Source organism: Kwoniella dendrophila, chromosome 8, assembly GCF_036810415.1.
Source record: "Kwoniella dendrophila CBS 6074 chromosome 8, complete sequence".
Lineage (NCBI taxonomy): Eukaryota > Fungi > Basidiomycota > Tremellomycetes > Tremellales > Cryptococcaceae > Kwoniella > Kwoniella dendrophila.
The window spans coordinates 553,093-568,389 of NC_089483.1; the positions used below are offsets into that span (position 1 = coordinate 553,093).

The window sequence follows — 15,297 nt, forward strand, 5'->3', positions numbered from 1 at the left end:
GTTCAAGATGGCTTCTTCAGCTGTAGAGGACGGAATTGCCTCTCCCCTTCCAATTGATGCAGGCGGAACAGCAGGTGGTACCTTGGATTTCGATGTCAACGTCTTCAGATCATATTTAGAGTCTCTTCTCTTACCAGGTAAGTTTCGTTGTGACCAATTGTAACCAATTGATTTCAAATATTGTGGTGTTGTGGGCTGAGAATGTTTGCGTTTGTTCATCCACAGTTATGTCAGCAACCAAGCAGGAGATTGTAGATAGTTTATTTGAAGATCCAAGCTTCGATGAGAAAACCGTCAGGTTCGCTACAGATCCTGGATGTCAAGTCGTATACATTACCAAAGAAAGGTATTTAGACTTGGATGAAGATGGTAAGCCTATCATTGACCATACACACCTTCCTGCTCTCTAATCATAAGCATGTCAGAAGAAAAGAAAGGCTAATAAATTTCGAAATCCTTTTTAGATAATCCCATACCTCGAAACTCTTATAGACTTCACTTACCACCCACACCACCACATGCACCAAATTGTATATCTACACTTGCACTAATCAAAATCTCACCTACTTTAGATTCCCTAAACCCTCTTGGATTACAATTACATTTCTTACAGTTATCCTCTTCTTCCGTAATACCGACACCTTCCCTCGTTAACGATGAAACACCTTCAGGTGTATCTACAGCCATAACTACACCTACTAATCAGTCTACACCATATGATGGCTTACATAGTTTGGTCCATTGGGGTGTAGCACCTTGGTTTGATTCTTATGTTTCGTCCAAAATGAATTTAGCCGAAACCAATAATAATAACAATAATAATAGTAATAAGAAAAACCAAAATGGTGGTGAAGCTTCAATGGGAATTCCAGTAACCAAGAAAAAGTTTGCAGAATTAGAATTAAGTTTATTACATTTGAAACAGAATGTCGAAATTCCAGAAGCTAGATTAGGTGTTCATCCCGCTATTAGAAAAGCTGTTGCTCAAGTCAGTAAATTCCTTACCAGCTCCTCATGTTTCATCCCTTCCTCGTGGAAGCAACTTAAGCTGATTAACAATGTTGATTTAGTGTCACGCGAATGGTACAAGAGTTTCAGTCGACGCTGTTGAACCTTCTTCACTCCTTTCCGATCCAGCATTCTTGAATAAACTTCAAGCAGACGTAAATTCCTGGATTAAAGAAATTCAATCGGTAACTAAACTTTCGAGAGATGTATCTTCAGGTACAGCATCTCAAGAAATCAATTTTTGGTTATCAATGGAACATGCTTTAGAGAACATTGAAGCTCAATTGAGAGGTGAAGAAGTCGGATTAGCAATGGATGTACTGAAACATGCTAAACGTTTCCATGCAACTGTCAGTTTCTTAGCTGATACAGGTTTAAAGGAAGCAACGGACCTCGGTGAGTCGGATGATTCCTCCTGAAATATGAGCGCTGTACTGACGTTTGCCTGTTATAGTGCACAAGCACAATATCCTCATGAAGGATTTCCCTCTAGATGAGCTTTTGGCGGCAACCGATCTCGAGAAGATCCAGGAGGCTATTTATCTTATCTTCGGACATATAAATAAGAAGTTGAAACTCTCGTAAGCTATTCCGCGATGTTTTATATGTGATCAGCTCCAAGCTTGACTGACCTTGATTTTAGACCATATCCTATTCGCCGAACCCTCCCGCTTGTGGAAGCTATTTCTTCCGATTTCAATGACCAGCTTCTCAAGGTGCTTGGCAGTCAGCGACTCATGTATATGGACTACGCCAAATTTGAAGAAGTCATGGCTATGGCAGCTGACGTCTTTGCAACTTGGGATGAGAACATGAAAGATTTCACTAATGTCGCTAGAGAGGGTAAGCCAGTCTGATATAGGAGGTTGTCAGTACTAAGCTGATGTCACGGGATAGTTTCTCGAAAACGAGCCGAAAAATTCATTTCAATCAAGATTAACCCTGTTCATGCCAAATTGCAAGAGCGAATCACTTATTTGCGAGGATTCAGGCGATCGCATGAACAACTACGAGTGATGACCTCTTCAACTAGAACGTTCAGTGGTCTTGGTAACGACGCTCCTTTCGACATCGATATGGATGAAGAAGTACGACTTTCGTATGAGAGCGTCAAAAACGTCGACGTGCTTGATGTATCATCTGAAGGTTCCGAGATTTGGTATACGGCCGAAACCGCCTACAACGATCGAGTGGCTAGAATCGAGAATCAAATCATCTCCAGATTGAGAGATAAATTAGCTACTGCTCGTAACGCTCAAGAAATGTTTAGAGTATTCTCCAAATTCAATACTTTATTCGTTAGACCTAAAATTAGGGGAGCAATTCAAGAATATCAAACAAGGCTTATTGAATCTGTAAAAGAGGATATTCGACGATTAAGACAGAAATTCACTGAGAATTACCGAAATTCTCAAGCTTATCATATGTCACAAATGCGTGATTTCCCTTCTGTTTCAAGTGCTATCATTTGGGCTAGACAGATTGAACGACAACTTCTTACCTATATGAAACGAGTCGAAGATGTCTTAGGAAAAGGATGGGAAAGTTACGCAGAAGGTCATAAACTTCAAGTTGAAAGTGCTTCTTTTAGAGCTAAATTGGATACAAGACCCTTGTATGATGCTTGGATAGGTGACATAACTAAAAGAGGTAATTTAACTATTACTGGAAGGTTGTTTGATGTTATTAGAACTAGAGCGACTGCTACAAATGCTCAAGGTCAACTTCAATTAGTAGTACAATTTGATCCTCAGGTTATTGCTCTTTTCAAGGAAGTTAGAGCTCTTATTTGGCTTGGCTTTCCTGTACCCTTGACAATTATTCACAAAGCTAAAGATGCTAAACGAGTATATCCTCATGCTGTCAGTCTCATGGAATCCGTTAGAACTTACACTCAAACCCTTGATCTCATCGAAAGAAACCAAGACGTTGCGATATTGCTAGCTAGTTACAGATCTCACGCCCAACAAATGATTGAGCGAGGTAAGTTTTATTTCGAAATGCCATCTGTATTTAATAAGCTGATAATGGTGAAATAGGGGTTAAAATGCAATGGGATCATCTGGTCAATGCTTACGAAGGACAGAGGTATCTTCCTGGAGGAGCCGCTGATGGACGAGAAAACAGACATTTCCTTTTCGTTCGGGAATTTGCATCGGTTATCTCCTTATTCCAGGATAAAGCAAACGCTCTTATCGAAGTTTCAGCTGATATCTCAAGAGTTGTCGATGAGCTCTCGACATGCGACTTCACCACGGAAGCCTTTTCCAACCTTTTAAGTCAAATTCAGAAAACCATCGACCATCTCAATCTTGAAAACTACAGTAATCTTGATGCATGGGTTGTTACACTGAACGGAAGAATCGATAAAGTCTTGAGAGAAAGACTTGTGCAAGCTATAGATGCATGGTGCGAGGAATTTGGTCGAGAAGAAGAATCTCAGCAAGCTAATGGAGATCGAAAATTGTCTGACGTAAAATCTGGTAAAACTGAATTACATATCGAGCCACTTATACATGAAGTCAGAATTAGAAATCAAGTCATTTACCTTGATCCACCTATCGAGCTAGCTAGACAAGAATGGTTAGGTCAATTCCAGGATGCTTTAGGTGAGTTTGAGTCGCTCTTGCAAGCTGCCAAGTGCTGATCCTCTTTGCTTAGGTGTTGTATGTAATCTTGCCAGAATCCGAAGTTCCAGGTACGAAATCAGTCTTCAAGTCGATGAAGCTGATATTGAAGAAACTTCCTATGTTGGCCTGCTCACCTCATTCGATGATGGAACACTCGAAAAACCATTATCTTTGATAGAAGACAAAGTTCAAACCGTCAGCGCCTATGTGGATAAATGGCTTCAATTCCAATCCTTATGGGATTTGGAAGCGGACTCAGTATACAATCGACTTGGAGATTCATTAAGTGATTGGGGACAACTCATTTCTGATATCAGACAAGCACGAACAACGTTTGATACAACAGATACAAAAAAAGAATTTGGAGTTTGTATTATAGATTATGCTAATGCACAATCGAAAGTAAATGCAAAATATGATTCATGGCAACGTGAATTATTGACAAGATATGGTAACAAATTAGGATCATCTATAAAGGAAACTTATTCATCAATTCTGAAATCAAGAACAGATTTAGAAACTTTATCTATAGAAGGTTCATCAACTGCACAAGCTGTTTCATTTATAACTTTTGTTCAAGATTTAAAAAGAAAAGTTATCAAATGGGGTCCCGAATTAGAAGAATTTATTTCTGGTCAAAAAACTTTAGAAAGACAAAGATATTCGTTCCCCAACGATTGGCTATACGTAGATCAGATGCAAGGTGAATGGAGTGCCTTTACAGAAATTCTGAAAAGAAAAGACGACTCGATCAAGGAACAAGTTGGTAAGTCGCCATAACGTCCTGCTCTTCAATCATTCTCCCCTACTACTTTGCGCTATGGCGTCCTGCCTTGACTATGCGGCTGATTACTTGGTTTAGCTGGTCTACAACTCAAGATTGTTGCTGAGGACAAGGTTATTGATGGAAGAATTCGGGACTTTGTCACTGAATGGGAAGCTAATAAGTAAGTCAAAATTCGATCTCTATGACCAAGGTAGAAGTACCTAACAGTTTTACGTAGACCTCTCCAAGGCAATACCAAGGCAGAGACCGCTATCAACACGCTTAACGTCTTTGAAGGTAGACTTACAAGGTTGATCGAAGAATACGATCTTGTTTGCCGAGCTAAAGAAGCTCTCGATCTTGAACATACCAAAGATGATAGATTACAACCTGTTACCGAGGAATTAAGAGATCTCAAAGCTGTATGGACTGCACTTTCAGGTATCTGGGGAAGGTTAGCCCAATTAAGAGAAACATTATGGTCAGCTGTTCAGCCTCGTAAACTTCGTCAAGAACTTGATGCTATCTTATCGTCAACAAGAGAAATGCCAAGTAGAATGCGTCAATACGCTGCTTTCGAATATGTGCAAGATACTATCAGAGGTTTACTCAAGTCAAATATCATAATCGGTGAACTGAAGTCAGAAGCGTTAAGGGAAAGACATTGGTCAAAATTGCATAAGGCTCTGCGAATGCCTTCTGCACAGGCTGCAACGTAAGTCGTCGACTATCCGTCTCGCTCTCATTGATAGGTGCTAATTTTTTCGTAGTATGACACTTGGTCAGGTTTATGATTTAGATATCAAGAGAAACGAAGCTTCGATTAAGGAAGTAGTCGTTCAAGCTCAAGGTGAAATGGCTTTAGAGGAATTCCTCAAACAAGTAAGGGAAACTTGGACTTCGTTCTCGCTTGATCTCATCAACTATCAAAACAAATGTAGATTGATCAGAGGATGGGATGACCTTTTCAATAGATGCGGTGAACACCTCAACTCGCTCACAGCCATGAGAATGTCACCATACTATCGAGTATTTGAAGAAGATGCCGCTTCATGGGAAGAAAAGCTCAACCGGATTCACGTTCTTTTCGACGTTTGGATAGATGTACAAAGACAATGGGTTTATCTTGAAGGTATTTTTTCAGGCAGTGCAGATATCAAGCATCTCTTACCTGTGGAAAGTGCTCGATTCCAAAATATCAATTCGGAGTTCTTAACTGTTATGAAGAAAGTCAATAAATCGCCATTCGTCCTCGATGTTCTCAATATACCAGGTATACAGAAGAACTTAGAACGTCTTGCTGATCTTCTAACTAAAATCCAGAAAGCTTTAGGAGAATATCTTGAAAAAGAAAGATCATCTTTCCCTCGATTCTACTTTGTTGGTGATGAAGATTTACTTGAGATCATTGGTAATAGTAAAGATATTAGAAGAGTTATGAAACATCTCAAGAAAATGTTTGCAGGTATATCAACATTACAATTAGATGAAGAAGATACTCAACTACTTGGTTTCTCTTCTAGAGAAGGTGAAGAAGTGCTTTTCAGAGCACCTATACTTTTGAAAGATTATCCCAAAATTAACGATTGGCTTGCCAAAGTAGAATCTGAAATGAGATTATCACTCGCTCATCTTTTATCTCAAGCTGTTTCAGAACTTCAGGCATTCTTCAAGGTCGACTCCGATCTGTTGCTGTCCGATTTGCTAGCTTGGATCGACTCGTATCCTGCTCAATTGGTTGTATTAGCTGTTCAAGTAGCTTGGACAAACTTGGTCGAAGCATCAATATCAGCTGCTGGTTTGACTGGTGTACTCGCTCTTGTATCCAAAACTCTCGATCTACTCGCTGATACTGTTCTACAAGATATTGCTGTATTACAGAGAAGAAAATGTGAACATTTGATCACCGAATTAGTTCATCAAAGAGACGTTATTAGATCACTTATTACCTCTGGTGTTAGAAGCAATGCCTCTTTCGACTGGTTGTATCACATGCGATTCTACCTGAACGAAAATATCGAAGACCCCTTACTCCGACTTGAAATTCGAATGGCCGATGCCGTTTTCCCTTACGGTTATGAGTATCTCGGGATCCCTGATCGATTGGTTCAAACTCCTCTTACCGACCGATGTTACCTTACTTTGACTCAAGCTCTCGACAATCAGCTTGGTGGTTCACCTTTCGGTCCTGCTGGTACAGGTAAAACTGAATCCGTCAAATCGCTTGGTGTCCAACTTGGTCGATTTGTTCTTGTCTTCTGTTGTGATGAAACATTCGATTTCCAAGCTATGGGAAGAATATTCATTGGTCTCTGCCAAGTTGGTGCTTGGGGATGTTTCGATGAATTCAATAGACTGGAAGAACGTATTCTATCAGCAGTTTCACAACAAGTTCAAAGTATTCAACAAGGATTAGCTCAAGCAGCTACAAACCCCAATGCGGAAGTTGAATTAGTTGGTAAAAAGCTAAAAATCAATACAAGAACAGGTATTTTCATTACTATGAATCCTGGTTATGCAGGTCGATCAAATTTACCTGATAATTTAAAGAAATTATTTAGATCAATGTCAATGACTAGACCCGATCAAGAATTGATCGCACAAGTTTTATTATTCTCAAAAGGTTTTAGAACAGCAGAAAATTTAGCTTCAAAGGTTGTACCATTTTTCAATCTTTGCGCTGAACAATTATCTGCTCAACCTCATTATGATTTCGGTTTACGTGCTTTAAAGGCTGTTTTAGCAAGCGCTGGTATCTTGAAAAGAGATAGACATTTGAAGAATGCCAATAAAGAATCGCAAATTGATAATATTGTTGAACAACAAATTATGATTCAAAGTGTAACTGAAACTATTGTACCTAAATTAGTTGCCGAAGATGTACCTCTTCTCAAAGCGTAAGTGAACCGTGATTCTACGACTTGTCGAGTTTCTGGCTAATGGTCTTATACAGCCTTCTTGAAGATGTCTTCCCCGGTGTGGATTACTCTCCTGTCGATCTCGATGCCTTGAAAGCTAAGATTTCTGAAGTCTGTAAAGAACGACAACTTGTCGCTGGACCTGTCTGGATTGAAAAGGTTGTGCAATTATACCAAATCCAAAATATTTCTCATGGTCTTATGATGGTCGGTCCATCAGGTTCAGGTAAAACTCAAGCTTGGCAAGTTCTCATGTCTGCTTTGGAAAGACTTGATGGGGTAGAAGGAACTCCGTATGTCATCGACCCTAAAGCTATCGATAAAGAAGCTCTATATGGTACATTAGATCCAACTACTCGAGAATGGAATGATGGTCTTTTCACTCATATCCTGAGAAAGATCGTTGATAATGTCAGAGGGGAAACTACCAAAAGACACTGGATTATCTTTGATGGTGATGTAGACCCTGAATGGGTTGAGAACTTGAATAGGTGAGTGCGACCCTTTGACAGAGCAAGAAAACATACTAATAAATACTTATAGTGTTTTGGACGACAACAAACTCCTTACCCTACCTAATGGTGAACGACTCAATCTCCCACCTAATGTCCGAGTCATGTTTGAGGTTGAACACCTTCGGTACGCTACTCTCGCCACAGTCAGTCGATGTGGTATGATCTGGTTTAGTGAAGAGGTCATCGATACCGCTATGGTCTGTCGACATCATCTTGACATCTTGGCCGCTTCTCCTATTGGTGCAGATGACGATGAAACTCCCGATTTCGCTGTCGCTGGTGATCTCAATGCCACTTCGATTGGACAACTCGAAGTGCAGAAACAGATTGTCAACATTCTTGAACCGCACTTTGGACCAGCTGGATTGGTTAATTCAGCCCTCGAGTTCGCCTCAAAATGCCAACATATCATGGACTTCACACCTATCCGTGCACTCAACACCCTCTTCTCCCTGCTTAAAGCGACTGCCCGAAATGTTCTTGAATACAATGTTCGACATGCCGATTTCCCTCTTGCTGCTGATAAAGTCGAAGCATACGTTACTAGAAGATTGCTTCTCAACATCGTCTGGTCTTTCGTTGGAGACGCCAAATTAGATGTTCGTGCTGAATTGGGAGAGCATTTGAGAAACGAATCAGGTATTGAAACACCTGTTTTAGGTCCTGGTGCTTCTTTGATCGACTATGATGTCGATGTCGCCTCTTCATCCTGGATCGCTTGGCAATCAAGAGTACCTACTGTTGAAGTTGAAACTCATGCTATTACTTCAGCTGATGTAGTCATTCCAACGATCGATACAGTACGACATGAAGAAGTTCTTTATAGTTGGCTCGCCGAACATAAACCACTTATCCTTTGTGGTCCTCCTGGTTCCGGTAAAACAATGACCTTGTTCAGTGCTTTAAGGAAATTACCAGATCTCGAAGTTGTCGGTTTGAACTTTTCTAGTGCGACAACACCTGAACTTATACTCAAGACTTTCGAGCAATATTGCGAATACCGAAAAACTCCCAACGGTGTCGTTCTGGCGCCCCAACAAATAGGTCGATGGCTCGTCGTATTCTGTGATGAAATCAACTTGCCAGCAACCGATAAATATGGTACTCAACGGGTCATTTCCTTCCTTAGACAACTTATGGAATGTAATGGTTTCTGGAGGACCTCGGATCTTGCTTGGGTCAAAATGGAAAGAATTCAATTTGTTGGTGCTTGTAATCCACCTACTGATCCAGGTCGAGTACCACTCAGTCATCGATTTATGCGACATGCTCCAGTCGTTATGGTTGATTACCCTGGAGAAATCTCTCTTAAACAGATTTACGGTACCTTCAACAGAGCTTTACTTAAAGTTATCCCAACCCTACGTGGTCATTCAGATGCTCTTACAGATGCCATGGTAGACTTCTATCTTTCGTCTCAAAAGAGATTTACAGCGGATATTCAAGCACATTACATTTATTCACCTAGAGAACTTACAAGATGGTCAAGAGGTATATATGAGGCTATCAAACCACTTGAAACCCTGTCTCTAAAAGGTTTAGTTAGAGTGTGGGCACATGAAGCATTAAGATTATTCCAAGATAGATTAGTAGCTGAAGATGAAAAAGCTTGGACAGATGAGAAAATCGATTCAACAGCATTACAACATTTCCCAAGTGTAAATCAAAATGAAGCTCTTGTTAGACCTATATTATTCTCTAATTGGACATCGAGAAACTATATCCCCGTCAATAGGGAACAATTAAGAGAATATACCAAAGCTAGATTAAGAGTTTTCCATGAAGAAGAGTTGGATGTTCAGCTAGTATTGTTCAATGATGTATTAGATCATGTGCTTAGAATCGATAGAGTTTTCCGCCAAATTCAAGGTCATTTACTCCTCATTGGTGTCAGTGGTGGTGGAAAGGTGAGTCAAGCATCTTCCTCTCATGAACTCTTGTGACCTGAAACTAATTCAACGTTCTCTGCAGACCACCCTATCTCGATTTGTCGCTTGGATGAACGGTCTCAGTATATACCAAATCAAAGTCTCCAACAAATATACCGGTGCTGATTTCGATGAAGATCTCCGAACTGTTCTTCGACGAGCTGGATGCAAAGGCGAAAAAATCTGTTTCATCATGGATGAGTCAAATGTCCTTGATTCCGGTTTCTTAGAAAGAATGAATACTTTACTTGCTAATGCTGAAGTTCCAGGTCTTTTCGAAGGAGATGAACACGCTGCTCTTATGACAGCGTGTAAAGAAGGTTCTCAACGTGATGGTCTCATGCTTGATTCACATGAAGAGCTTTATAGATGGTTCACTCAACAAGTAGCAAGGAATTTACACGTTGTATTCACCATGAACCCTCCAGCTAATGGTCTTGCTTCAAGAGCTGCTACATCTCCAGCACTATTCAATCGATGTGTTTTAGATTGGTTTGGTGATTGGTCTGACCAAGCTTTATACCAAGTTGGACTTGAATTCACTCAAACCCTTGATCTTGACATGGCTTCCTACACCCCTGCTAGTCCTTTCCCTATCGCTTATCGCGGTTTGGCAGTACCTCCTTCACATAGACAAGCGGTGGTCAATGCCATGGTATACGTTCATCAATCAATGCAAAGCGTTACTAGTAAATTGGCTAAGAGACAAGGCAAATATAATCATATTACTCCAAGGCATTTCCTTGATTTGTAAGTACCGTTCACGATCTTACATGCTATGGCAGGAGGTGTATACTGACATACAGACTGTAGCATTAACCACTACGTCCGATTGTTTAACGAAAAGAAGGAAGAATTGGAGGAACAACAGCGACATCTCAACATTGGTCTTGACAAATTGCAAGATACTGTTAGTCAAGTGGAGGAACTTCGACACAGTTTAGCAGCCAAGAGTTCTCAATTGGAAGCGAAGAATGCTGAAGCCAATCAGAAACTCAGACAAATGGTAACTGATCAACAAGAAGCAGAAGCCAAGAAAGCCGCTTCCATCGAGATTCAAGCTGCATTGGTCCAACAAGACGAATATATTCAACAACGTCAAGAAATAGTGAAAGAAGACCTTGCTCAAGCTGAACCTGCTGTATTAGAAGCTTTAGCTGCAGTAGGAAACATTAAGAAACAACACTTGTCAGAAGTCAGATCAATGGCTAATCCACCTGAAGCTGTTAAACTTGCTATGGAATCTGCCTGTTCCGTTTTAGGTCATCAGATTGACAGTTGGAGAACTGTCCAAGCTATCATAAGGAGAGATGATTTCATTTCAAGCATTCAAAACTTCGATACTAAGAAGATGACTAAAACCGTTAGAGATAAGATGATGAGAGATTATATTGGTAAACCGGCATTCACCTATGAAAACGTTAATCGAGCAAGTAGAGCTTGTGGCCCATTAGTACAATGGGTTATAGCTCAAGTTCGGTTCTCTGAAATTCTGGATAAAGTTGCTCCTCTTCGTCAGGAAGTAGCTTCTCTTGAACAGCAAGCTGAAAACACCAAGAGACAAGCTCAAATCGTCACAGATACCGTAGCGGAACTTGAAGCATCTATTGCTCGTTATAAGGAAGAATATGCTTTACTCATCAGTGAAACTCAATCAATCAAAAGTGAAATGGATAGAGTCCAAAGTAAAGTAGATCGAAGTATGACTTTGCTCAAGAGTTTATCATCGGAACAAGAACGATGGGACGCTGGAAGTAAAACTTTCGAAACTGAAATGGGTACAATAGTAGGAGACGTCATGATGTCGGCTGCTTTCCTTGCTTATAGTGGATTCTTCGATCAACATTATCGAGAAATTATGCGTCGAGAATGGATGGATCATCTGTCTGAAGCTGGTATTTCCTTCAAATCCGACCTCGCATTATCCGAGTTCTTATCAACAGCCGACGAGAGACTTGCTTGGCAAGCTAACTCTCTTCCTGCCGATAATCTGTGCGTTGAAAATGCAGTCATGTTAAAGAGATATAACCGATACCCACTTATCGTCGACCCAACTGGTCAAGCTGCTGCTTTTATTCAAAACGAATATAAAGATCGAAAAATCACTGTTACTAGTTTCTTGGATGAAGCTTTCCTCAAGAACCTTGAAAGTGCTTTACGATTCGGTAATCCACTACTCATTCAAGATGTTGAAAACCTGGATCCTATTCTCAATTCAGTCCTCAACAGAGAATTGCGTCGTACAGGTGGTCGAGTACTCATAAGAATTGGTAATCAAGATATCGATTTCTCTCCTGCATTCACAATGTTCCTTTCTACAAGAGATCCTTCAGTCGAGTTTTCACCTGATATCTGCAGTAGAGTCACTTTCGTTAATTTCACCATGACTAGAAGTAGTTTACAAACTCAAGCTTTGAATAAAGTGCTTAAAGTGGAAAGACCTGAAATTGATCAAAAGAGAACAGATCTCATGAAACTTCAAGGTGAATTTAGATTAAGATTAAGACATCTTGAAAGATCTCTTTTACAAGCTCTTAATGAATCTTCTGGTAGTATATTGGATGATGATAAGGTCATTGAAACTCTAGAAATCTTAAAGAGAGAAGCGGCAGAGGTTACAAGAAAAGTTGAAGATACTGAAGTAGTCATGAAAGAAGTTGAAACTGTTACAGGAGAATATTTACCTTTAGCTCAAGCTTGCAGTGGAATTTATTTCACTTTAGAACAATTATCAAATATCAATCATTTCTATCAATTTTCACTTGATTATTTCTTAGAAATATTTGATTATATCTTATTAAAAAATCCAAACTTGAAAGGAATCACCGATTTACAATCTAGAAAATCTATTTTATTAAAAGATATTTTCTTGATTTCATTCAAAAGAACTTCGAGATCATTATTACATACAGATTATTTGGTTTTAGCTATTTCTCTTGCTAAACTTGTAACAAAAGACCAAGTGATTTTGGACGAATTAGATGCTGTACTTGAAACTCCAAGTGGTGGATCTCAAGCTGAACTAAGATTAACACCAGAACAAAGAAGAAGTTTGAATAGTTCAGTAGGCATTGATATGGCCAAAATCCTAGAACAGGATTTATCAGATAATACCGAAGCATGGCAAGAATTCCTGGTATCTCCCAAACCAGAAAAAGTCGTTCCATGGCCTTGGGCTCAAGCAGATGGTGAGTTTTTCTATATATCGACTAAGCTGATTTTGTTAGAACTTTTCGTCGCTGCTCGACGCATGACTATCATCAAGCTTTTCCGACCAGATCGACTCATTCAAGCTCTTTCAGCATTTGCCGATCTCGCTTTCGAGTCAGATCTTGCCAACCAAGCTGAATACGATCTTCAAGCAGTGGTTACAAATGAGGTCGGTCCAACTCATCCAGTCGCTCTTGCTTCAGTCCCCGGCTACGATGCAAGTTACAGAATCGATAATCTTTGTCGAGCTGTAGGTACTGCTTGTGCCTCTGTTGCTATGGGTTCAACCGAGGGTTTTACTCTCGCGGATCAAGCGATTGCCAATGCTGCCAGAACAGGAACATGGGTATTACTCAAGAATGTCCACCTTGCGCCGGGATGGCTAGCTCAATTGGAAAAACGATTGCACAGTTTGTCACCAAACCGAAACTTCCGATTGTTCTTAACTATGGAAACCAACCCTGTCATCCCTGTTAATATTCTTCGACAATCAAGAATTATCATGAACGAGCCTCCTCCAGGTGTTCGAGCTAACCTTCTCGATACTTTGAAAGGTATACCTCAAGCTAGAATATCCACTGGTCCAGCTGAGAAATCCAGATTATTCTTCTTATTAGCATGGTTCCATGCAGTAGTTCAAGAAAGACTTAGATATTTACCGCTTGGTTGGAGTAAAGGATATGAATTTAACGATTCAGACTTCGACGCTGCTTTGAATACTATAGATTCATGGTTGACAGCTCTAGCGAAAGGCAAAGCGAATGTTGATCCTGCTCAAATACCTTGGATAGCTTTACGTACATTAATCAAACAAGCTGTTTATGGTGGAAGAGTTGATTCAGATTATGATCAAAGAGTTGTTGATGCTTTCGTAGATAAGATTTTCACTTGTCAAGCATATGATCCGGATTTCAAATTAGTTGAACAAGCTGAAAATGGTGGATTAAACGTACCTGAAGGAACTCAAATGAATCAATATATACAATGGGCTCAAGCTTTACCGGAGAAAGAACCTCCAGCCTGGTTAAGTTTACCTGGTACCGCCGAAGGCTTGGTAGCTGCTGCTGAAGGTAGGTCCGGAACAGTTCTTTGAAAGGTGATGTAAGCTAATGTCATGGGTGACAGGTGACGCGATGATGGTGAAACTAAGAAAGATGAGAACTACAGATGACGAAGAAGATGATTCTGGACCTGCTGCCAATTCATCTGGTCGACCAGCTTGGATGACTATCCTTAAAGGACATGCCGAAGAATGGCTAACAAGTTTACCCAAGGTGAGTAATTGTTATCATGCTTCATCGTAAATGGTAGCTAAGGAGACTCGGATAGACTTTGACTACACCACCTCATGATCATTCTCCATTATCTCGGTTCTTCGCCCGAGAAGCATCGACTGGATCAAAACTTCTCAATAGGATCAGACGTGATCTTTCAGAACTTATTCAAGTATGTAATGGTGATCTAAAACAAACCAACGAATTACGTGCTTTAATGTCAGATCTGAATAAAGGAACTGTACCTACACATTGGAAAAAATTCAAAATGCCTAAAGGTACAGCTGTAGCGCAATATATTTCTAATTTAGTTGAAAGGTTGAATCAATTGGAAAACATCTCCAATATAGCAAGTATTTGGCTAGGAGGTTTATTCCAACCTGAAGCTTATATTACAGCTACTAGACAATCTGTTTCACATGAGAAAGGTTGGTCTTTGGAACAATTAGAGTTAAGTGTACAGATTGAGAATATTGGTAGTCAAGATTCTTTCGCTATCCAAGGTAAGTTGTGGTGATAACCCTTGTGCTCCTTGAGATATAAAGTGAAACAGGCTGACTTTTATGTGTAATGTACAGGCTTGAACTTACAAGGAGCTTCATGGTCAACTGATCACCTTACTCTAAACGACGGTAAATCAGTATCACTTAAACCATCACAAATCACATGGAAACGACGTGATGAAGGTGCATCAAAAACGACCAATTTAGTCAATTTACCAGTTTACTTGAATGGTGATAGAAGTGATGTTCTATTCAGTATCGATTTAGAAACAGAGGGTGAAACTCAAGCTGTAGTAGCTCAAAGAGGTGTTTGCTTGACTGCTACGAGGTAGATGGTGGTGTGTAGCAGGTGCTACTGTATTTTATTCTGTTATATACATATATATACATATATATGCATTTTATGTCATTGTGTCTCCTACAATGCCGATTCAGTCATAACGACAGTTGCGTATTTTCTACAATGAAGATACTTTGTCTCCCAGATCAATTGTGTCCACTGACACTGACTGACCTTCGCCCATTTCTTTCCAAGCCAATTGCGT

At 40.0% G+C, this 15,297-nt stretch overlaps 1 protein-coding gene across 1 annotated transcript; it reads left to right on the forward strand.

Moving 5' to 3' along the window:
* Positions 1-7: 7 nt before the first annotated feature.
* L201_006067 (uncharacterized protein) lies at positions 8-15,084 on the forward strand (the record flags this gene model as incomplete). The annotated part of the gene is made up of 19 exons (XM_066221792.1): positions 8-137; positions 226-369; positions 465-988; positions 1,071-1,404; positions 1,463-1,589; positions 1,652-1,851; positions 1,906-2,991; positions 3,048-3,617; positions 3,670-4,404; positions 4,501-4,585; positions 4,643-5,119; positions 5,175-7,301; positions 7,358-7,813; positions 7,866-9,744; positions 9,809-10,515; positions 10,579-14,045; positions 14,101-14,249; positions 14,305-14,752; positions 14,828-15,084. 19 exons carry the CDS (start codon positions 8-10, stop codon positions 15,082-15,084), a joined length of 13,902 nt encoding a protein of 4,633 aa, XP_066077889.1.
* Between the last annotated feature and the right edge of the window lie 213 nt (positions 15,085-15,297).